We start from the raw sequence: 24,120 nt of genomic DNA, 5'->3' as shown, positions 1-24,120 counted from the left end.
GCACTCCAGCCTGGGCGGCAGAGCTTGACTCTGTCTCAAAAAACAAAAAACGAAAAAAAAGAAGAAACTGTTGGTTCATTTCTGTGCTCAGTGGGGTGGCTTTGTTTTTTTGGTCTCCTGAACAGATCTCCAGTCTATGTGCTGAAGAAGCAGCAGCCCAAGAGCAAACAGGTCAGGTGGAAGAGTGCCTCAAAGTCAACCTGCTCAAGATCAAAACAGAATTGTGTAAAAAGGTAAACACCGTCACCTGTTTTCCTCACTTCATTTTCTTTTATTTTTCCTCTTCCTTTTAATGCTGTAGTCTGCCTACCTTGGTAATAAAACCAAAAATCTAAACCTTCTGCCCAGCACTCTTTTCTTGCTGTTCCTTCTTACCAAACTTTCATTTGGTCTTGACTGCTCGTCTTCTACAATGTGAATATTCTTTTCACATGTACTGATTACATGAATATGTCTCATCCCCATGACTAGATCGTTGTTTAAAGACACTGTGAGTGTACTACCAAACCTAAATGCCAGTAGCAATATATCAATCAGTAAATGTTCCACATTTATAGAAATCAGTGAAACTAAAACTAGTTCATTTCAGAAATGTTATATAAAAGCATTTATTAGCCAGGCATGGTGGCTCATGCCTATGATCCCAGCACTTTGGGAGGCCAAGGCAGCTGGATCATGAGGTCAAGAGATCGAGAACATCCTGACCAACATGGTGAAATCCCATCTTTACTAAAAATACAAAAATTAGCTGGGCATGGTGGCGCACACCTGTAGTCCTAGCTACTCGGGAGGTTGAGGCAGGAGAATCACTTGAACCCAGGAGGCAGAGGTTACAGTGAGCTGAGATCACACCACTTCACTCCAGCCTGGTGACAGAGTGAGACTCCAGCTCAAAAAAAAATTTTTTTTGTCAAAATATGATCACTAAGCATACATTATCTTGCAAAATTGAAAATGAAATAATATACTTGATCTTTTTTAAAAAAGTAACTTTTTTCTTTTTTTTGAGATGGAGTCTCGCTCTGTTGCCCAGGCTGGAGTGTAGTGGTGCCATCTCGGCTCACTGCAAGCTCCACCTCCCAGGTTCATACCATTCTCCTGCCTCAGCCTCCCAAGTAGTTGGGACTACAGGCGCCCACCACCCCGTCTAATTTTTTTGTATTTTTAGTAGAGACGGGGTTTCACTGTGTTAACCAGGATGGTCTCGATCTCCTAACCTCGTGATCCACCTGCCTTGGCCTACCAAAGTGCTGGGATTACAGGCGTGAGCCACCACGTCTGGCCAAAATTAACCTTTTAAAAAAGAGTTTCATTGCTGTCATTATGGAATCATTGAGAATATTATGTGCGAATTTTTCATCTGTTAAAAATGTTCCTGATTCTACATTTCTGAGGAATGGTGGGAGTGGTCGAAAGCTAGATCGGTATATTTTCCTTTGCCTCCTTTATCATCACATGATCCCATGTAACTTTGGGGCGGATTTTAGAATATTGTTTGGCCTTTGGTTTTTGGTTTTGATTTCTCTCACTATTGTTTTATAGGAACTAGAGTCTTGTCTGGAGCATACTAACTTTTATTTATGGAAACATTTCTGGCCTATCTTTACCTCCCAACGTTCCATTATGTATAAATGGAGAATCTGCAGAGTTGATTTCAGTTCCATTGTGTTGATATTCCTCTCATTCAGGACATCTATAAACACAAATAAGAATTGCTCTTGTAGTAGATGTTATGCCCTGTCCATTCTGGTTTTTTTTTTTTTTTTTCTGAGGACAACGGTAGAGTAGAACATTTTAAATAAATATACCTTTATCTAATTGGAATTTTTTTGTTTTTGTTTTTGTTTGAGATAGGGTCTCACTCTGTCTCCCAGGATGGAGTGCAGTGGTACAGTCATAGCTCACTGAACCTCAAACTGGGATCAAGTGATCCTGCCACCTCAACCTCCCAGGTGGCTAGGACTGCAGGGCATACGATTATGCCCAGCTAATTTTTTTTTTAATTTTCTATAGAGATGGGTGTCTTGCTTTGTTACCCACACAGGTCTCAAACTCCTACCTTGGCCTCCTAGAGTGCTGGGATTATAGGCATGAGCCACCACCCCAGTCCTGATTGAGAATTTTAATACAGCATATAACTCTGATTTTAAGATTTCACATTTTTATATTTCTTAAAGTAACACAGTAATTGTATCACACCAATAAAAATATTAACATTTAGGTACTTTAAAATGATATGACATGACATATGGGAATGCCAAAAACCCAAATCTGATCTTATAGTCACTTACAGTCCCCTGCTTTTTTTAAACACACAGTTTTGTATCTCTGAAAGGTAGTTATTCATCTGCATTCTGTATATCATCACCACCTTGCAACCTGTCCCAGAGTGGTGTCTGTTGTTAGCCCTCAACTTTCCCCCCTTGCTTATTTGTATATGAAGTATTTACAGACAACAGATCTGATGCATTTCCCCTTCAAAAGCTCTGTCCGCAATGACCCTCCCTTTCCAGGAAGTTTTAAACATGCTGAAGGAAAGCAAAGCAGACATCTTTGTTGACCCGGTACTTCATACTGCTTGCGCCCTGGACATTAAACACCACTGTGCAGCCATCACCCCTGGCCGCGGGCGTCGTAAGTCTGTGTTCACTCTGATCCTGTCTGAACTCTCTTGGGAAGAGCAAAGATTCCCTATTAGACATCAGTTGCAGCTACTGTGGTCTGTAGTTGTAGCCCAGTCATAGACAACATTCCCTGGGGACCTGGGTGATGCCAAAACTAGGCCTTTATGCCATCATAAATTTAGGAATAAGCCTGCAAGTTTGAACTGACCTCGTCATGAGCAGAGCTAAAGATGTGATGAACAGGGAGAGTTGAGGTATTTGTTAGGGAAGCAGAAGTTAAAGTCATCATCATGGTCTTTTTCCCGGTGCCCAAACTAAAAGACAGCTTCATACACTTCCCCGGTGGCCACAGTGAACTCAGTAGACAGGTTCTATGTGAGGAGGGAGCCAAGGCAGGTGTGAAAGTTCTTTCTGAGCCACATATGCCCAATGAAATGAATAGAAGTTTTTTGTTTTTATTTATTTTTTTGAGACAGAGTCTCACTCTGTCGCCCAGGCTGGAGTGTGGTGGCATGATCTCAGCTCACTGCAACCTCCGCCTCCTGGGTTCAAGTTATTTTCCCACCTTAACCTCCTGAGTAGCTGAGACTACAGGCACCCACCACTATGCCTGGCTCATTTTTGTATTTTTTTAGTAGAGACAGGGTTTTGCCATATTAGCCAGACAGGCTGGTCTCAAACTCCTGACTTCAAATGATCCACCCACCTTGGCCTCCCAAAGTGCTGGGATTACAGGCATAAGCCACTATGCCCAGCCTGTTTTCGTTTTCATTTTTTGAAACAAGGTGTTACTATATTGCAGTCTCAAACTCCTGGGCTCAAGGGATCCTCCTGCCTCAGCTTCCCAAGTATCTGGGATTACAGGTGTTTGCCACCACACCTGGCTCTAAAAATAAGGAGGTTTTAAGAGAGGCTTTGGACGCCAACCCTGGAGATTACTTACCGTTTCTCTCCATTGTTGGATCCTGGGTCAAATTTCCTAGTATGTATTTAACTTTGTTGAGCCTACAGATCTCAATTCTCTGGTGGTTGTGTACCCTTTTCCCCATCTTTACAGAAACGTCTCTATTCTGTACAGTTTCAGGTTCTTCTTATTATTCGTTTCCTCCCACAGAAATGTCCTGTCTCATGGAAGCGCTGGAGGATAAGCGGGTGAGGTTACAACCCGAGTGCAAAAAGCGCCTCAATGACCGGATTGAAATGTGGAGTTATGCAGCAAAGGTAATGACCAAGAGAATCTCCTTTTTTACAAAAATAAAAAAATATGGAGCACTTCATCAATTTGCATGTCATCCTTGAGCAAAGGCCATGCTGCTCTCCTCGCTGTGGTTGTCCAGTCTCAGATATTGCACTGGTCTTGTCCTTATTGTGAGGCTAGCAATAAGTGTGTTTGAAAACTTGGTCAGTGTACTTTTAAAATTCCTTGGCTGTCCATAAGCCTGGAGCCATCTCCCTGTACATCAGACTGTCTGCATGGCTTTGCCAAGGTCACTCCTTTCTCAGTTTGCCCACTGTTCACTTCTGAAAAGTGAGTCACCCAGAGAGAAAAGAGATGTCACGCCCATGGCAAAAGAAGGAAATCCAGCCTCGCCTATCTTGAAGCTTATTTTTATCATTTTACAGTCTTCAGGAGAAAAATACATATGTGAGGCCAGTACTCATCTGGTCTGGAACATGGAGAAGAAGGGGATGAAGAGGGACTGTAGGACACTCATGAATGTGTATGATACCCAGGGAGACTTGGGCTGGGGAAATTTTTCCTACAGAGGTTCAGCCTCAGTGAGAAGAATAACAGTTCTTCTCGTGTACACATTGCTTTTTAGTTTATATAACATTTTGGTGGACATATTGCCTCATATGAACCTTGAAACCCTGTGAGGTGAGTAGAATGACTATTTCCTCACTTTACGTTGAAGGAAACTGACTTCAGAGGTCATGACTTGCCCAGAGTCCCTCTGGTTTTTAGATCCATGCTTTTGTATCAACTCATATTGGGATAGACGTTTGTAGTGGCCTAAGATCAAGAGAGTAATCCCAGGACCACCCCTCCTTCCTGACCAATTTTATCACCCGTGTACTTCCAAGTCAAGGATAACAAGGCGAGAGGAACAATCAGAGAAAGTCTTCATCGCTCGACAGCAGGAAGGTACAAGGGAGGGCCCCTGTCTGTCACAGTAGTCAACACTCTCCTCACCCTTCTCCCAAGGGAAGAAAGTTGCCTTTGAAGCTGGTGGCTCAGGGAAGCGGCAGCAGGAGATGCTGCATTACTTCATTCTCCCTCATTGTATCCACTCCTTTGAGCTGTGTATTACTGCTTCAGAGTGACTCAGAGTAATTCACGGCTTGTTTTGTGTTGGCAACTATTGGAGCTCAAATCTCATTCATCTCACGCCTCCCTACTCTGTTCTGTGTACATGATATGAGCATAGAAATAGCCCAGACGCCTCTGAGCCACACTATCTCAGCAGCCGGGCTAGGATGCAAAAGAATGGGCGCATGTGCACCTGGGGACCCTTTCAGTCCGATTCTGCCATAGCAGGCTACCACTGAGGTCCGTTAGGGAAAGCATTGGAAAACTGAGGATGAAAACTAGCTGACATTAAATTATAAATGTCCACAAGTGGAGGACAGTTAAATATATTCTGTCAATATAAGTCTTGTTTGCAGTGCAGTGGTGCGAACATGGCTCACTGCAGCCTCGAACTCCTGGGCTAAAGTGATCGTCTTTGAATAGCTGGGACCACAGGTGCATGCCACCACACCCAGCTAATTTTGTAATTTTTTTGTGGAGACAAGGTCTTGGCTATGTTCTCTAGGCTGGTCTCGGCCTGCACATTGTTTATGATGTGGGAAATGCTTATGATATAATGGTGAATGAAAAAAGTCAAAATACAGGCTGGGTCAGTGGCTCACACCTATAATCCCAGCACCTTGGGAGACTGAGGCAGGAGGATCACTTGAGCCCAGGAGTTCGAGACCAGCTTGGGCAACATAGGGAGTCCCCATCTCTACAAAAAAAAACAAACTTTTTTTTTTTTTTTTTGAGACGGTTTCTCGCCCTGTTGCCCAGGCTGGAGTCCAGTAGTGCAGTCTCGGCTCACTGCAACCTCTACCTCCCAGGTTCAAGTGACTCTCCTGCCTCAGCCTCCCCAGTAGCTGGAATTGCAGGCGAGCGCCACCATGCCCAGCTAATTTTTGTGTTTTTAGTAGAGACAGGATTTCACCATGTTGGCCAGGCTGGTCTCAAACTCCTGACTTCGTGGTCCACCATCTCGGCCTCCCAAAGTGCTGGGATTACAGGTATAAGCCACCACACCTGGCCAAGAAAAATTTTTTAATTAGCCAGGCATGGTAGTGCACTTGTAGTCTCAGCTACTCAGGAGGCTGAGGTAGGAGAATCCCTTGAGCCCAAGAGTTTGAGTCTGTAGTGAGCTGTGATCACACCGCTGTGCGCCCACCTGGGCAATAGAGCGAGACCCCAACTCAGTGAAAAAAAAAAAAGCCAAAATATAGAATTTACAAATAATACAGAATTTACAAGACCAGGCACGGTGGCTCACGCCAGCACTTTGGGAGGCCAAGGCGGGCGGATCACAAGATCAGGAGTTCGAGACCAGCCTGCCCAACATAGTGAAACCCCCCCCCCCGTCTCTACTAAAAATACCAAAAAAATTAGCTGTGCATGGTGGTGTGCGCCTGTAGTCCCCGCTACTGGTGTGGGTGAAGGAGGAGAATCGCTTAAACCCGGGAGGGAGAGGTTGTGGTGAACTGACATTGTGCCACTGCACAATGCCTGGGTAACAGAATGAGACTCCATCTCAAAAAAAAAAAAAATAGAATTTACAAAATACAGAATGTACAAAACAGTCTCAACTTTTCTCTTTATTTTTTAAAGAAAGGGAGCAAATGCAGTTAAAGAGCATAAATCAAAAGATAGAAGAACTCGTGGCCTTGTAGAAGTCATTTAACAGGCCGGGCGCGGTGGCTCACGCCTGTAATCCCAGCACTTTGGGAGGCTGAGGCCAGGCGGATCACGAGGTCAGGAGTTCGAGACCATCCTCGCTAACACGGTGAAACCCCGTCACTACTGAAACTACAAAAAAAGTTAGCCAGGCGTGGTGGTGGGCACCTGTAGTCTCAGCTACTCCGGAGGCTGAGGCGGGAGAATGGCATGAACCCGGGAGGCGGAGCTTGCAGTGAGCCGAGATGGCGCCACTGCACTCTGGCCTGGGCAACAGAGCAAGACTCCGTCTCCAAAAAAAAAAAAAAAAAAAAAGAAGTCATTTAACCATGCTCACCCCCGGGCACTGACTCTCCATCCAGAGTATGGGAGTGGTGAAATCTGCCTGCTAGGCTTGGTGTGAGGACTAAATGAGCGAGGGCAGGGGGAGCCCGACACATCTTCAGTGTTGTGACGTTAGTGGTGATCACTGTGATGGAATCGTGGGTGACTGCACCATTTTGTCTCTTTCTGTAGTTCTAATTTTGTGCAGTAGACGTGTGTATAGTTTTATGATCAGGAAAAAGAGTTACAGCTCTATGTTGATTTTTCTTGTCTCCTGCCCTCCCTCTCCAAAAGAAAAGACATAAATTAAACTAGGAACTGAGAGGGATAAGTTAGACCTAGCACTGTCACCAGCCCAGTGCTCTCTCAGAGAATCACGTTGCCCTGTGTCATTCTAGGTGGCCCCAGCAGATGGCTTCTCTGATCTTGCCATGCAAGTAATGACATCTCCGTCTAAGAACTACATTCTCTCTGTGATCAGTGGGAGCATCTGTATATTGTTCCTGATTGGTCTGATGTGTGGACGGATCACCAAGCGAGTGACACGAGAGCTCAAGGACAGGTAGAGCCACCTTGACCACCAAAGGAACTACCTATCCAGTGCCCAGTTTGTACAGCCCTCTTGTATAGCATCCCCACTCACCTCACTCTTCTCAGAGGTGACACCAACCCCGTGTTAGAGCATCAGCAGGTGTCCACTGCGTTGTCCCGTCCAGCCTCCACTCATGTCCATGGTGTCCTCCTCCTCCTCACCGTTCGTGCAGCAGCAGCAGCTGGCCGCTGGGGTTACTGCCTTTGTTGGCAAACTTGGGTTAACCTGCCTGTAGACAGTCTCTCTCATACCAACAGAACTTCCGGTACTTCCAGAACCAACTCACCTGACCTGCAACTCAAAGGCTTTTTTTAAGAAAACCACCAAAAAAAAAAAAAAAATTTTTAAAGAAAAAAATGTATATAGTAATGCATCTCCTCCAGGCTTGATCTGGGCAATGGGGTTATTTCTTTCCTATGACTGTGTAAAACAAAGACAGGACTTGGAGGGGAAGCACACCAGCCAGTGTGCCATGACTGAGGTGTCTCGTTCATCTCTCAGAAGCACCTTGGGGCCTCGCCAGGGCCATGGTCTTCACCGAGGAGTGGGTGGGCAGCCGTTCCCCAGGCTGTGTGGGGTCCTGCTTTCTTCTGCTGAGACAGTGACGCTTTGCAGTTTCTACCCTAATCAGCCACTGCTGGTCACAGCCCCACGGCCATGGGTATTTCTGTGGTCTCCTCACTTCGTTGAAGCAAAGCATGAGCCTCCCTAGACCAAGGGCAGCTGGGGAGGGGAAGGGACCGAAAGTTTGTGAAGTTGAACAATCCATCCATCTGCACTGAGAGGCTGGATCCCAAGTCCTGGGGCAGCAGGATCCCAGGAACCTTCCTCCTCCAGGGCAGCACAGGACTCAGCCGTGTCTGGACCGGCCCTGCTGAGGCTTCAGTCACTCCGGAAGCTCTGCGCTTCATCGGGAGGCGGGACTGTGGTGGGAGGGGTCCTTAAAGATGGGTGTGGGGAGCAGCAGGGCAGGAAGTGGGAGCCAGCGGTTTGACTCACTCTGCTTTATTTTTCAGGCTACAATACAGGTCAGAGACAATGGCTTATAAAGGTTTAGTGTGGTCTCAGGATGTGACAGGCAGTCCAGCCTGACCTTTCTGCACACTCCAGACAAACTTCCCAGACAGGCTCCTTTGTGCCTCCACGTGGAGAGGGTGTGGAAAGTTATCACATTAAAAGATGGAGGATTTGCTCTGTTTTTTTTCTTTTTGTCCGTTTGCTGCGTGTACCCACTCTGGTAGGCATTGGCTAAATGTTGTATTTTGGTGACTCATCAACCTTTGCAGAATATGGGCTTTATAAAAGCAATATTCTTGGCCATCCTGCCTCATTCCTCCAGTGTGGAGATGCCAAGTCTGGGGTATGAAAGGGAGGGGTCTGGACATCATAGTTCAGCCTGGCTGTCCTTTGGTTTAGTTTGGGGCATGAGATCACAGTGGCTGCACAAGAGAGCTGTGTGTACAGTAGGAGATATATTTATATAATATATATTTTATTAACCTGTTAGATGTCCACAAAGTATTATAAATCACGTGCCTAAAACTATCCATGTAGACCAAGGCCCGCCCTCGGTGCCCCCGACTCCTGCCTCTGCTCTGCACGGTCCACGCACGCTGCAGGACCAGAGCGACACTCGTCTTCCCTTGAAGGGTGTTCAGTACAAGGCGTGTCAGTTTGTGGATCAGTTGATCCAAGTTACTCCTTGTCTAATCTGACTGACATATATTTGAATACTGTGGTTTTCTTTCTTTTTTTCTATTTTGCTGCCCTTCCTGGAGGCAGTGGGTTCCAGAAGCCAACTGATTGTCCCCCTGCCAAGTCACCAAGGGAAGCTGCTAAGCTGCTTAGTCCCTTCGGTCCTGCTCGTAGGGTCTTCCTGATTGTCCACAGCTGTCTGGGATGCTTCAGTCTCCTAAAACTGGAAACTCAGGGTGCGAGCAGCACACACTGTCTCCCGCCACTGCCAGCCAGACTGAGTGGCCCGAGAGTCTCTGCAGGTCCCCTGGGGGCTGGGGACCGCTGAGGCTTAATATCAAGAACCAGGAATGTCATGTACATGCAGGTGCCTACGGACGTGTCTGGTGTGGTTTGCAGGTAGGATGGATGTTCACTATTTGACCGGGTGGGGTATCCTTCCTCTCTGCAGTCTCCTTCCCAGTATGCGGAAACACCCTTAAAGTTCTAATTGTCTTGATATTTCTGTTCTTTCTGAATTGAGAGAAAATCCCATTCGTCGTCTGCAGATTTGGAAGTTTGATGAGGAATTTTGTTCTTGAAACATCTGTCATCTTTTTTTTTTTTTTTTTTTTTTTTTTTTGAGGTGGAGTATTGTTCTGTTGCCCAGGCTGCAGTGCAGTGGCGCGATCTCAGGTTACTGCAGTCTCCACCTCCTGGGTTCAAGCAATTCTCTGCCTCCGCCTCCTGAGTAGCTGGTTTTCCAGGCAACTGCCATCATGCCTGGCTAATTTTTGTATTTTTAGTAGAGACAGGTTTCACCATCTTGGCCAGGCTGGTCTTGAACTCCTGACCTCATGATCCACCCGCCTCAGCCTCCCAAAGTGCTGGGATTACAGGTGTGAGCCACCATGCCCAGCCGAAACATTTGTCATCATTATAAATGGTCAGAATAGAAAAGATAGCTCTGCCAGTATCTTCAATTGCTTATTACAAGAATTTCTTTCATCATCCTAGTTGGAGCATTTTCCAGTGACTGGCTCTTGAGAGCCCCAGGCAGGGCCCTGAGCAAGTGTTTCTAAGTTCCACGGCCAGTGAAGTCTGCACTGGCCGTACTCATTAAGTCCCTCATTTGACAAAACAAAACAGGGCCTGGGACACCCCGGTCCCTGGCCTCATAGGTCAATCAACTGGCTGAGAAATGGTCAAGAAGAGTAACAGTGACCCTTCTGTGGATGCGAGCGGATGATGGACTCTGGCCTGTGTCTATTCTCCTGATGTGCAGCCCACCAACAGTAATAGAAGTAGAGAGTAGGGGGTTTTGCCAAGGCTAAGGCTTCAGGTACTTGCTAACAGTTACAGCAACTGTGTCACTGTCATCTGGACTTACCAGTTCATGCCAGGGTCTCTGTGACTCTTATGCATAGTGTGTCCCACAGCCCTCTGGAGGCACCTGGAGCCCGGGCTGCCAGGCTGGAGGCTCTGGGGTACTGAAGGTGAGCTGTCTGGGCAAACTATTAAGAACAAGACAAACTGTTCCCAGTGGAGCTTCTCCCACAGACGGGAGCTCTGTGAGGCCTTCACCTGGGTACCTGCTGGACTTCTGCTGCTGTTGCTGCTGTCCCTAGACGAGCCTGTTAGCAAGAAGTGCCAGCAGGGGAGCCATGCACTCCATAGGCTTGGGATCACCCCCGGGAAAGCGATCTTCCCCGGGCTACCAGCCCCAGTTCTGAGCCAGTGCATCCTTGGAAGCTAGGTGAATTCTAGGGTGGCTGGTGAGCTAGTATTGAGTGAGCAGGTATTGACTTGAACACACTGCAGGCCTTTGGCTGTCTCGTGCTGTCCTTACTCTTCTTGGGAACAGTGAGTCACTCAGCTGGCTGGGGTGGGGATGCATCCTGGTGAAGAGACAGCTTTCCCTGAATATGCTACAGAAAGTTCCTGTCAAATTTTATTTGTTTCTGTTACCTGAGATCAACTAACAGAAGAATCCAGTGGTGAGGGTGTCTACATTCATGTTTTATGTTTTATCAAGGCAGATTGGAAAGGGAATTATGTGGCTGACTTCCCTTGGCCTTCCCAAGAGAAGATTCTCTTCTTATGTCAGTGTGGCTTCTGGAAGTGTCTCCTATCCTCCCAACCTCCAGGCCTGTGGTGCGACTTCTGCCCTGAAGTTCCTACTACAGTGAGTCATCTGGGGAGAGGAGGTTGCTTCACTGAAAAGAGGCCTTCCCTTCCCATTTCCTCCCCTGCCACAGAACATACTCCAAGTCAGAACTTAATCTAAGGAGAAGGAAGCTGGACCAGGAACCTTGGAAGTCAACCAGCCCGGCCTGGCACAATCAGCCTAAATTTTGGCCATAATGGCTTTTTTTTTTTTTTTTGAGACAGAGTCTCGCTCTGTCGCCAGGCTAGAGTGCTGTGGCGCGATCTCAGCTCACTGAATCCTCGTACTCCCTGGTTCAAGCCATTCTCCTGCCTCAGCCTCCTCAGTAGCTGGGATTACAGGCGTGCACCACCACGCCCAGCTAATTTTTGTATTTTTAGTTGAGACAGAGTTTTACCATGTTGGCCAGGATGGTCTCTATCTCCTGACCTCGTGATCCGCCCACCTCGGCCTCCCAAAGTGCTGGGATTACAGGCGTGAGCCACTGTGCCCAGGCTTTTTTTTTTTTTTTTTTTTTTTTTTTTTTTGAGACAGAGTTTCACTCTTGTTGCCCAGGCTGAAGTGCAGTGGCGCAATCTTGGCTCACTGCAACTTCTGCCTCCTAGGTTCAAGTGATTCTCCTGCCTCAGCCTCCCAAGTAGCTGGGATTGCAGGCACGGACCCCCATGCCCGGCTAATTTTTTTTCATTTTTAGTAGAGACGGGGTTTCACCATGTTGGCCACGCTGGTTTCGAACTCCTGACCACATGTGGTCACCCACCTTGGCCTCAATTATGTGCATTTTGGTATATTTACTTGTATTTCAACATCTTGCAAGTTTGAAAAACCTGAAAAATCAGAATCCTTCCTTTTAATTCTCACCATTTGGGCAGCACCTAAGTGGTTTTGTAAAATGCAGCATCTGGTGCTGTGGGACTCTCTCGGGCCTTGAGGGACACTTCCTTCCTCCACGCTCGCCTCCTCTCCGCTAGGCTTCGTTTCCCAGAGGGCCTGGGGCCAGGTCTGAGGTTCTTGCCTACCTTCCCTCCCATTGGTCTTTGGTTGCTCATCTCTTTATCTGCACCCTTATTGGCCCTTTCTCCGCAGACTTCAGATAACAGACAAGTCATTAGCAAACCAGACTGAATCTTCAGGGTGAAGAGCTCCCCAAAGCCATCTGGTGAGATCCCCAGGGACTATTTGTCACCTGGATCACAAAGATGGGACTGTCTGCTCAGGCTGATGGTGACAGGATCCTGACCGGTGGTCCTCTCCCATTCCTTCTGCTCTACCATGACACATGTATAGGACACTGTGCTGTGTGCAGTGGAGAAATCTCCCTGGGCCAGGAGAAAGTTCAGACAGTGCCTCTAGACTGTGTTTTGCCTTCCCCAGTGTAGAGTTGACATCTGGACCCCAGAGCCCAGCAGGGCTTTCTGTCAGACATGCTAGGGTGGTGGAAACAGGCCCTCCAGGTCCCCCTGCAGTGTGCTGGCTGGAGGCCCCCGGAAAGCCAGCAGCAGAAGAGCTTCCTGGGCGGCTTCCCCCAGGACAGTGTTCCCAAGCCAGTCCAGCCAGAAAACAGACTGTACAGCAAATGCTGTGTAAGATCTTAGGCCTTTCACTTTTTTTGTTTTGTTTTGTTTTTGAAAGAAAGAAAGAAAAAAAGTACAATTAACAAGCCTCTTTTGTAAATGGGTTTCCTTTCTGTGTATAAAATCCTGGTGGTCCCTTGTTTTTACATGTTCATGCTGTGTAATTTTGAGATGTTACTGAGATATGTTCTGAACATAATGTGCATTTTTTTCTGTACAGATGAAATGGGAGAATTTAATAAAGAGTTTGCAGGTTTTTACTTGTTAAATCTTCTCTGTGGTGACTGGGAGGAACCTCAACCACCTCTCTGCTAGTGGGAGCAGTGGCCTTGAACTTGCCAACCGATGCTCACAAACCTTGCTGATCAGGTCTTTAGTTATTGACCAGTTAGGTCCAGCAGAGTAGGACTCAAGGAATTATAGAGGACTGGGGACTTTGATGCCCTTGGTTTCTGTATGCTAGTGGCAGAGCTGGAAGTCACATCTGGGGTTTTCTGACTCTTGAGCCAATGTGTCCAGAATTATTCATTCTACTGAGGTGTTTAAGCCCACATCATGAGGCTCTGTCCTGGGGAGAGCAGAACCTGGCAGCTCTGTGTACAGATCTGACACGTGGGTGGCTGGTCCTGAGAGGCGCCTGGTCTTCAGTAGCCACCCTTTCCCATTACCCCCTTGTCAGTCCTCTCCCTCACATTCCAGCAGCCCAGTCCCTGGGTGAGTAGCCTTTACCAGACCTCCTCCCTGAGCCTTCTGCTGCTTCCGCTCTTGGCAAAGTGAATTTGCGTCTGCGTGTTAAAAATGAATGGCTTCAGGAATTTGCATGGTAGCAGGGGTTTCTTAAAGTAGTAATATCCGTACTATGATTTGAGGAATGAGATGTGCTGTGAGAGGAGGCAGTTACTTGGGACCCAGGGTTTGTTCTCAGAACTCATGCCCATCATAGGCAGCTGTCACCTAGGAGACTGTGAGCCTGGACATAGAGGAGAGGCTGGGAGAAGGTGAAGAGTAGAGGAGGAAGGAGGAGGGACTTGGGGTCCTTGTGAGTCGTCTCTGCAGATCTTGCTCTGTCTAGGGAGCCCAAGGCAGCCATCAGTCTCTGCATGTGGGGAGCCTGTCCGTGAGTGTCGTGAGAGGCTGCCTGCTTTGATCTAAGCTTAGGAAGGTGGGGTCCATGGTTCAGGCTCCTTGTCACCAGTGCACCCTACAAGGGAAATTTTGGTTCACCTACCCCAGCACCACTCTGCCCCATAAGTGGACTCCACAGCCCCAAAGGCCCTAAGGCCCTGGCGGTGATGGAGACAGCTGCCCAGCTGAAGCCTTAGTAGTCTGAATGTATTGCCCCCACCCACCCTCACATTTTATGTGTGAAAATATTTCTGGTAAAAAAGTCCTTGGCCAATGTAATCCTCAGAGGCATCTGGCATTTGTCCTCAAAAGGGGCTAGGAATTAAAGAGTTTTAGCCAAAATGAGGAGAACCTTAGACATCCAACTCTCACTTGATGAAAAAGTGAAGTGCAGAGAGGGGGGGCCCTTCTCAGCTGGTCAGCAGTGCCCAGGAACGCCTACCCCACCCGGCACTGTCCCTCTTACTGGCCAGATTAGCCTGGGGACCTGAATGACCAAACTAAAACCCCAGCTTCCATCAGGTTGCAGGAGAAGATAGGAACGTCCCCAACCCAGGATGCTGCCGACTCCTCAGACAGGCCTTCCCTGGGAGCTCTTGGCGTCGGCCCTAAATCCCCACCTCACTTACCCACAACAGCCCACAGCACAACAGTGTCTTGTCAAACACCCTGTACTTGGGGAGACACCTGGCCGATGTGGAAGAGAAAAGCTGGGAGGAGAGGGGCAACAGAGGCAGCAGACTAGGAGGAACCTGGCTCAAACGAGGAGGTAGAGGCTGGAGCACAGGCAGCTCTTCTGAGGACTAGGCAGTTGCTAGGGCTTGGCTGTCATACTCCAGGTCCCTGGCAGGAGTATGCTTTCTCCTGCCCGGGTCTTGGAACCGGGGACTGCTCCTTGATCCATTTGGCTGGGAGACCCCTTAGGGTGGGCCAAATAGCAGCGATTTCTCCAGAGAGCAATCAGATCAGGCCACAGAACTGAGCGGTATCCAACAGCCCTAGGTAGCAGTAGGTGACAGCAGTGAAGGTCTATTCAGGTTTCACTGCAGGGCACACAGGCCCAGGTGAAAGGTTGGGCTGACCTCTGACATTGTGTTTCCATGGGCTTTTCCTGTCTGCCACTGCCACCTCCCAAAGAGCAAGTTCTCACTTATTCTCCGGGAGGTTCTAGTATCCCCATTTCGTAGATGGAAAAGTTAGGCTTAAATTCTGTAAGGACAGCAGTGGTTTTCTTTTCTGTTCACTCTGTAGCCTCAGAACTGGGTGTAATAGGTAGGCGGGTGGATCTGAGGCCCAGAGAAGGTAAAGGACTCACCCGAGGGGCCCCAGAGAGTTGAAGACAGAACCACAGACTGGGTCTAATACTTTCCCAGATTTTTTTGTTTGTTTGTTTTTTGAGACAGAGTCTCACTTTGTTGCCCAGGCTGGAATATGGTGGTGCAATCTCAGCTCATTGCAACCTCCACCTCCCAGGCTCAAGTGATTCTCCTGCCTCAGCCTCCTGAGCTGGGATTACAGGCATATGCCACCATGCCCGGCTAATTTTTGTATTTTTGGTAGAGATGGGGTTTCTCCATGTTGGCCAGTTTGGTCTTGAACTCCTGACCTCAAGTGAACCACCTGCCTTGGCCTCCCAAAGTGCTAGAATTACTGGTTTCTTTTTCTTTTTTTTTTTTTTTCTTTTTTTTTTTTTTTTTTTTTTGAGACAGGGTTTTACTCTGTCGCCCAGGCTGGAGTGCAATAACGTGATCTCAGCTCACTGCAACCTCCGCCTTCTGGATTCTAGCGATTCTTGTGCCTCAGCCTCTCGAGTAGCTGGGATTACAGGCACCCGCCACCATTCCTGGGTAATTTTTATATTTTTAGTAGAGATGGGGTTTTGCCATGTTGGCCAGGCTGGTCTTGAACTCCTGACTTCAGGCGATCCTCCTTCCTCAGCCTCCCAAAGTGCTGAGATTACAGGCGTGAGCCACCTCGCCCTGCCTGTGAATTTCTTAAGATGGAGATTTACAAAAGAAAATGGAAGCCAGAGGCGAGGTTTTTGTTTAAGTGAGTTGCAGACGCAACAGTAACTCAAGGGTCAGGATTGTAGACAGGAGTGCTGACAGCCTGCAGCCACTTGAATTTGCCAACTCTGGCCAGAGGCTGAGGATCCAGGTTTTTTATGTTTTTATAGTCGCACCAGCTGCAGTGACAAAATTTGGAGGCTTGAATGGCCTCAAATAGATGGCTAGGTCTCAAGCCATCTGGTGAAAGCTGAATGTACAAGACGCGAACTCAAAACACTAAGCCTAGACCTCTCTAAAGCAGAGCAGAATTTTGCAGAGTCACAGTGCTGAGTAGATAGTTTTCAAGATATCTCAAAAGGAGGGAACCTGGGGAATACTACGGGATTTCAGTTGAAAGACTTGGAGAGCTAGGCCCTCAGAACAGAGGCAAGTGAAGTAGACAGAACCCTATCAACACTACATCCCATAGACCTCAAACTAATGAACACAGAAGGAATTACAGAATTAGAAAATCACCATTTGATAACCACCATAGTAAAATTGTCTCAAGCAAGTTGCATCAGTGGATAATAAAACTAGTGAGGCTGGGCGTGGTGGTTTATGCCTGTAATCCCAGCACTTTGGGAGGCCAAGGCAGGCGAATCACTTGAGGTCAGGAGTTCAACCAGCCTAGCCAACATGGTAAAACCCCATCTCTGCTAAAAATACAAAAATTAGCCAGGTGTCGTGGTGCACGCCTATAATCCCAGCTACTCAGGAGACTGAGGCAAGAGAGTCGCTTGAACGCAGGAGGCGGAAGTTGCAGTGAGCCGAGATCATGCCACTGCACTCCAGCCTAGGTGACAGAGTGAGACCCCGTTTCAATAAAAAAAATAAAAATAAAGATATCAGTTGATGTAACTATACTATATCAGACAAAGTAGACTTTAAGACCAGAAAACATTATTAGAGATAAAGATGTACACTTAATGATATAAAGAAGTCAATCCATCAGAAAGACATAGACCAAACCATGTCAACAATTGTATTGTAAATGGTCTAAACGCCTTTATATGGTTTGGCTCTGTATCTCCACCCAAATCTCATGTCTAATTGTATTCCCCATTGTTGGAGGAGAGGTCAGCGGGGAGGTGATTGGATCATGAGGGCAGACTTCCCCTTGCTGTCCTCGTGATGGTGAGTTCTCACAAAATGTGGTTGTTTAAAAGCATCTAACTCTTCTCCCTTCTCTGTCTCCTGCTCTGCCATGGAAGATTTGCCTGCTTCCCCTTCACCTTCCCCCATGATTGTAAGTTTCCTGAGGCTTCCCCAGCCATGCTTCCTGTATAGCCTGCAGAACTGTGAGTCAATTAAACCTCTTTTCTTCATAAATTACCCAGTCTCAGGTAGTTCCTATAGCAATGCAAGGACAGACTAATACCTCAAATAAAAGATTGGATTTTTTAAAATAAAACACCAGCCTGGGCAACATAGCAAGACCCCCTTCCCCATCTCTACCAAAAAAAAAAAAAAAAAAAAAACTTTTAAAATTGGGCGTGGTAGTTTGCGCCTGTAGTCCCAGCTACTCAGGAAGCTGAAGCAGAGGATCACTGGAGCCCTGGAGGTTGAGGCTACAGTGTTCCTTGGTCGCACTGCCCTCCAGCCTCGGTGACAGTGAAAGCTTGTCTTAGTCAATCAATAATTAAGAAAAAAACCCCACAACCTGGGCAATATGGAGAAACCTCATCTCTACGAAAAATACAAAAATTAGCCAGGTGTGGTGGTGCATACCTATAGTCCAAGCTACTTGGGAGACAGAGGTGGGAGGATCACCTGAGCCTGGGGTGATTTGTGATCATGCTACTGCACTCCAGCCTGGGTGACAGAGTGAGACCCTGTCTAAAACAACAACAACAACCAAAACCACTTGAGAAAAGCTTTTAAAAAAAAATTTCTTTTTTTGGCTGGCCATGGCTGCTCATTCCTGTAATCCTTGCAACTTCGGGAGGCCAATGCAGTCAGATTGCTTGAGCCCAGGAGTTCAACATCAGCCTGGGCAACATGGTGAAACTCTGTGTGTACCAAAAGAGATACAAAAATTAGCCAGGTTTGGTAGCATACCCCTGTAGTCCCAGCTGCTCAGGAGGCTGAGGCGAGAGGATTGCTTGAGCCCAGGAGGTGGAGGTTGTGGTGAGCGGAGATCTGACGCTGCACTCCAGCCTGGGCAACAAAATGAGACCTGTCTCAAAAAACAAACCAAAGCATAAGGATAGGAAACAAAGAAATAAAACTTATTATTTCCAGACAACTTGATGGAATATACAGTAAATTTTTTAATGTATAAACCATTAGAATTAATAAGTTAGTTTAGCAAGGTCACTGAGTATCAGGTGAACACAGAAAAATAAACTGTATTTATACCTAACAGCTACAAATAGAAAACGAAATTGCCAAAACTGTGTAATTTATGATAGCATAAAAAAGCATCAAATTCTAAGTCTAACAAAATGTAACTAAATGGAGGGATATACTGTGTATACGCATAAAGTTGTCGGTTCTTCCCAAACTGATGTGTGGTGTCAAAGTCATCTCAACCAAATCCCAGCATGGTTTTTGTGGGTGGAAAAATGGCAAGCTGTTTCTAAAATGTTATATGGAAATGTAAAGGACCTAGAACATCCAAGGTGATCTTAAAAAACAACAGACCTCCGACATATACTACCAGGAACCAAGACCAAAAAGTTACTGTAATGTGAAGACAGTGGAGTACTGGTACAAGGATGGACAGATGGAGTAGTGGAACAGAATCCAGAATCCAGACAACAACAAAAACAAAAACAAAAACGCTGCCTTCTGGCTCTTACGAATGTCACTGTCGAGAAGATGGAGCCAGGTGCAGAGTATTAGATTCATGTCAAAAAATCAGGGAACCGAAGGTTATCCCATACAAAGTCCTACAGGTCTCACCGTGTCCAGCAGCGTTCCTTCGATTTCACTCCACCTTGGAGAAGAAGGAAAACTGTGAAACAGTTTGTAGGCAGATCCCAACTTCGGTTTGAACTTCAGAGAGCTTCCATCAGTAACAGGTATGAAGGCTCTGCACAAAAATCCTGGGCACCTGCCAAACAAAAGATGATCCTGGATGCCAACAGAACAGGGTCATTGCCTGCCACCATGGGGTCAGAAACCTGTAACTTTTTTAAAAAACAGCTTTATCGAAATATAACACATTTCATTCAATTCAGCCATTTAAAGTGTACCCCCTGGCCGGGTGCAGTGGCTCACGCCTGTAATCCCAGCACTTTGGGAGGCCGAGGCAGGCTGATCACTTGAGGTTAGGAGTTTGAGACCACACTGGCCAATATAGTGAAACCCTGTCTCTAATAAAAATACAAAAATTAGCTGGGTGTGGTGGTGCACACCTGTAATCGCAGCTCCTTAGGAGGCTGAGGCAGGAGAATCACTTGACCCAGGAGGTGAAAGTTGCAGTGAGCCAAGATTGCACCACTGCACTCCAACCTGGACAACAGAGTGAGACTCCAGCTGAAAAAAATTAATTAAAGTGTACCCCCCATTCACCCCAACTCCTTTTGTACCCATGAACCTTTCTGTCTTTATGGATTTGTCTATTCTGGACACTTTGAATAAATGGAACCACACAATATGTCACCTTTTGTGGCTGGATTCTTTCACATGTTTTCAAGGTTCGTTCAGGTTGTAGCATGTATCAGAAATTTATTCCTTTTCATTGTAGAGTAATAGTCCATTCTGTGGATGTACTATTTTTTTTATCCATTCATTAGTTGATAGATGTTTGCATTGTTTCAGGCCAGACGCGGTGGCTCACACCTGTAGTCCCAGCACTTTGGGAGGCTGAGGTGGGTGGATCACCGGAGGTCAGGAGTTCGAGACCAGCCTGGCCAACATGGTGAAACTTGTCTCTACTAAAAATACAAAAATTAGCCGGGGGTGGTGGCAGGCGCCTGTAGTCCCAGCTACTCAGGAGGCTGAAGCAGGAGAATTGTTTGAACCCAAGAGGCAGAGGTTGCAGTGAGCTGAGATCGCGCCACTGAACTCCAGCCTGGGCATCACAGCAAGACCCTGTCTCAAAAAAAAAAAGATGTTTCCATTGTTTCCACCTTGGCTCTTAGGAGTAATGCTCCTGTGAACATTCTTGTACACGTTCTTGGCACCTAATTTTTAAAACAGCAGCCCAGTCCCCTAACAGGGGCCACTGATGTAATTGCTGTTCTTGTAAAGGAAAGTAGGGAGTCCTGGACAGCACTGAAGCAAAGTGCTTCCTTAGGAGGCCAACATGGTGCAGCACTCACTGGACACAGGTGTAGGGGTCACTCCTCCAAGTGGCAGAGAACACTGAGAGGGTTCCGCCAATAGCTAACAGTGGAGAGTTTTCTGTTGCTTTCAGTCTGCCGCAGAGAAGAAGGAAAACTGTAAAATAATTTGTAGGTGGATCCCAGCCTTTTTTTTTTCTTTTTCTTTTTTTTTTTTTTGAGACAGAGTCACCCAGGATGGAGTGCAGTGATACAATCTCAGCTCACTGCAACCTCCGCCTCCCAGGTTCAAGCAATTCTCCTGCCTCAGCCTCCCAGGTAGCTGGAATTACAGTCATGTGCCACCACACCCGGCTAATTTTTGTGTTTTTAGTGGAGACGGAGTTTGACCATGTTGGCCAGGCTGGTCTCAAACTCCTAACCTCAAGAGAGCCACCATGCCCAGCCAAGTTGATCCCAACTTTGGTTGAACTTCAAAGAGCCTCTGTCAGTAACTTTCCAGAAGTTGCCGGTTACAGGTTGCCAAGATGTCTGTCTGTCTGGCTGTCTCTAATCAGCTGCTTCCTGGGGAGGATTCTGTTGTCACTGCTTTCATTTGGTTACAGTTTGTTTCACTCAGTTATAATTGCAACTCGCAGGGGAAAAAAAGAGGCTGAGGTGGGAGGATGACTTGAGGCCAGGAGTTTGAGACCAGCCTGGCCAACATAGTGAGACACCATCTCTTAAAAAAATTTGTCTGGATGTCGTGGTGCACGCCTGTAGTCCCAGCTACTTAGGAGGCTGAGATGGGAAGAGCACTTGAGCCAGCAGGTCAAGACGCCGTGACCGTGATTGCACCACTGCACTCAGCTTGGGTGACTGAGTGAGAGTGTCTCAAAAAAACAAACAAGCATACATAAGTCTCCTAACTGAAGCACAAGTCACTAAGCATAAATTGACCAATGGGCAGACTGTCGTGAGAGTCAGTAGTATGAAAGGTCAACTTCAGAATCTGCTATGCCTTAATGACGAGTGGGGTCAAAGAGGGGAAAGCATTCGAGTCTTCCTGAGAAGGTTAAGTCTAGTCACTTGGCAATGCCTGGTAAGAAACGCAGGAAACAATTAAAAACACTCCCACAACCCTGAGGTCGGAGCTTCTCCATGTGGAGTATCAGATCGTCTGGTGAGCACAGGCAACTTCAAAAATAAAGGCAAAGCAAAGTTTGCTTAGTTACATATCAGTGTAACTGTCAGTGTCCAAAAGTGTTCACAAGAGCAGCAGTAAAAGGATTTAATTACATGTTGATAGGAAAAGAATATTCTGAGAAGTGACCACTGTCAAATGTGAAACAGGAAACCCACAGCCTATAGGGCTGTTAGAACTGATCGATCAGCAGATAAAGCCAGAGTGGTTTTACATCAACATCGTGATCACAGGCTATCATCAGAGAGCCTAAAACCAAACCCCAAAGGGAAGGAGAGGAAGAAAAGCAAGAATTTTCCTTTTTTTTTTTTTTGAGAGGAAGTCTAGCTCTGTCGCCCAGGTTGGAGTGCAGTGGCACAATTTTGGCTCACTGCAACCTCCGCTTCCCGGGTTCAAGCGATTCTTCTGTCTCAGCCTCCTGAGTAGTTGGTACTACAGGCGTGCGCCACCATGCCCGGCTAATTTTTTTGTATTTTTTTTTAGTAGAGATGGGGTTTCACTATGTTGACCAGGCTGGTCTTGAACTCCTGACCTCGTGATCCACCCCCAACCTCCCCATCCTCCCAGAGTTCTGGGATTACAGGCATGAGCCACTGCACGCAGCCAAGAATTTTCATTTTTTAGGCAGACTTTAAGAGAAGTATTGCTTTATGGAAAAAAGCACACATGCATCACTATATTCCCAAAAAATCATGTAAAAAGAGAAATGGTTCACTTGTGCTTTTCATTATAAGTAAATTTTAGCAAAAAACAAAGCTATCAACAAGACTGATCTCTAGGCTGGGTGTAGTGGCTCATACCTGTAATCCCAGCACTTTGGGAGGCCAAGGCTGGAGGATCACTTGCAGCCAGGATTTTGAGACCAGCCTGGCCAACATCGTGAAACCCCATCTCTACTAAAAATACAAAAATTAGCTGGACTTGGTGGCGCGTACCTGTAATCCCAGCTACTTGGGAGGTTGAGGCAGGAGAATCACTCGAACCCAGGAGGCAGAGGTTGAGGTGAGCCGAGACCACGCAACTGCACTCCAGCCTGTCAACAGAGTCAGACTCCATCTCAAAAAAAAAAAAAAGCAATAGTGAAACTCACCATGTTTCTGGAAATAAGCGAAGTTGCATCAGTAATCTGGGCTGAGTGAGCCAGGAGAGAGCTAAAGAGTGGGGAACTCCCAATTCCATGTGTAAACTCACGCAAGCCTCTGGAAAATATGCGTATGTGGGACAAACTAGAAGCAGTTTAGAAACAAGTCAGAAACAGTAACTACTATTTTATTTTATTTTATTTTATTTTTTATTTATTTATTTTTTTTTTTAATTGAGAAAGAGTCTCGTTCCGTCGCCCAGGCTGGAGTGCAGTGGCACGATCTCGGCTCACTACAAGCTCCGCCTCCCAGGTTCACGCCGTTCTCCTGGCTCAGCCTCCCAAGTAGCTGGGACTACAGGCGCCTGCCACCACGCCCGGCTAGGCTACTTTTTTTGTGTTTTTAGTAGAGACGGGGTTTCACCATTTTAGCCAGGATGGTCTAGATCTCCTGACCTCGTGATCCTCCCGCTTCGGCCTCCCAAAGTGCTGCGATTACAGGCATGAGTAGCCGCGCCTGGCCCCTTTTTTTTTTTTTTTTTGAGACAGAGTCTTGCTCTGTCACCCAGGCTGGAGTGCAGTGTTGCAATCTCCGCCTCCCCAATTCAAGCAATTCTCCTGCCTCAGCCTCCTGAGTAGCCGGGGCTACAGGCACGCGCCACCACGCCTGGCTAATTTTTGTATTTTTAGTAGAGATGGGGTTTCACCATATTGGCCAGGATAGTCTGAACTCCTGACCTCATGATCTGCCCGCCTCTGCCTCCCAAAGTGCTGGGATTACAGGTGTGAGCTGTTGCGCCAGGCCAACAGTAACTACTATTTAAAGAACCGAATTGTGGCCAGGCATGGCAGCTCATGCCTGTAATCTCAGCACTTTGGGAGGCCGAGGCAGGCGGATCACTTGAGGTCATGAATTCGAGACTAGACTGGCCAATATGGTGAACTCCTGTCTCAACGAAAAATACAAAAATTAGCCGGGCATGGTGGTGGGCACCTGTAGTCCCAGCTACTCTGTAGGCTGAGGCAGGAGAATCGCTTGAACCCAGGAGGCAGAAGTTACAGTGAGCTGAGATTGCGCCACTGCACTCCAGGCTGGGCAACAGAGCCAGACTCTGTCCTCAAAAAATAAAAATAAAAAAAGGAAAAAAAGAACTGAATTGTAATCAGTCACTGCAGATGCAAGTGTGATCACATTCTGCAACTTTTTTTTTTTTTTTTTTTTTTTTTTTTTGAGACGGAGTCTTGCTCTGAAGCCCGGCCTGGAGTGCAGTGGCCGGATCTCAGCTCACTGCAAGCTCCGCCTCCCGGGTTCACGCCATTCTCCTGCCTCAGCCTCCCGAGTAGGTGGGACTACAGGCGCCCGCCACCTCGCCCAGCTAGGTTTTTGTATTTTTAGTAGAGACGGGGTTTCACGGTGTTAGCCAGGATGGTCTCGATCTCCTGACCTCGTGATCCGCCCGTCTCGGCCTCCCAAAGTGCTGGGATTACAGGCTTGAGCCACCGCGCCCGGCCACATTCTGCAACTTGAATGTAAC

The 24,120-nt window shown here is 47.0% G+C and overlaps 1 protein-coding gene and 3 long non-coding RNA genes across 8 annotated transcripts in view; all 4 read left to right on the top strand.

Annotated features, from left to right (window-relative positions):
- GLG1 (golgi glycoprotein 1) overlaps positions 1 to 8,693 on the top strand; it is a 158,848-nt gene extending 150,155 nt beyond the window's left edge. For 2 of the 5 annotated variants that reach the window (XM_077984672.1, XM_015126616.3), the window contains 5 exons: positions 126 to 233; positions 2,514 to 2,634; positions 3,739 to 3,845; positions 7,308 to 7,471; positions 8,518 to 8,693. In XM_077984672.1, coding sequence (XP_077840798.1) covers positions 126 to 233; positions 2,514 to 2,634; positions 3,739 to 3,845; positions 7,308 to 7,471; positions 8,518 to 8,593 — 576 coding nt within the window. In that variant the 3' untranslated portion in view covers positions 8,594 to 8,693. Of the gene's footprint in view, positions 1 to 125; positions 337 to 2,513; positions 2,635 to 3,738; positions 3,846 to 7,307; positions 7,698 to 8,517 lie in introns of those variants that run through there. The other 3 variants (XR_013411201.1, XM_077984674.1, XM_077984673.1) reach the window with 2 other exon arrangements.
- A 456-nt stretch (positions 8,694 to 9,149) lies between these two features.
- On the top strand, positions 9,150 to 11,445 carry LOC144337730 (uncharacterized). The gene is made up of 2 exons (XR_013411212.1): positions 9,150 to 10,298; positions 10,386 to 11,445. It is a non-coding gene; the product is annotated as an uncharacterized LOC144337730 (long non-coding RNA).
- Positions 11,446 to 11,543: 98 nt separating this feature from the next.
- LOC144337729 (uncharacterized) lies at positions 11,544 to 19,693 on the top strand. Its single transcript, XR_013411211.1, has 2 exons — positions 11,544 to 15,514; positions 19,485 to 19,693. It is a non-coding gene; the product is annotated as an uncharacterized LOC144337729 (long non-coding RNA).
- Positions 19,694 to 20,508: 815 nt separating this feature from the next.
- LOC144337731 (uncharacterized) lies at positions 20,509 to 22,581 on the top strand. The gene is made up of 3 exons (XR_013411215.1): positions 20,509 to 20,704; positions 21,016 to 21,663; positions 22,537 to 22,581. It is a non-coding gene; the product is annotated as an uncharacterized LOC144337731 (long non-coding RNA).
- The last annotated feature ends 1,539 nt before the right edge of the window (positions 22,582 to 24,120 follow it).

The sequence above is a fragment of the Macaca mulatta genome, chromosome 20 (genome assembly GCF_049350105.2).
Source record: "Macaca mulatta isolate MMU2019108-1 chromosome 20, T2T-MMU8v2.0, whole genome shotgun sequence".
NCBI lineage: Eukaryota > Metazoa > Chordata > Mammalia > Primates > Cercopithecidae > Macaca > Macaca mulatta.
The sequence above is the reverse complement of the archived record's forward strand: the minus strand, read 5'-3'. Positions and strand labels throughout refer to the sequence as shown.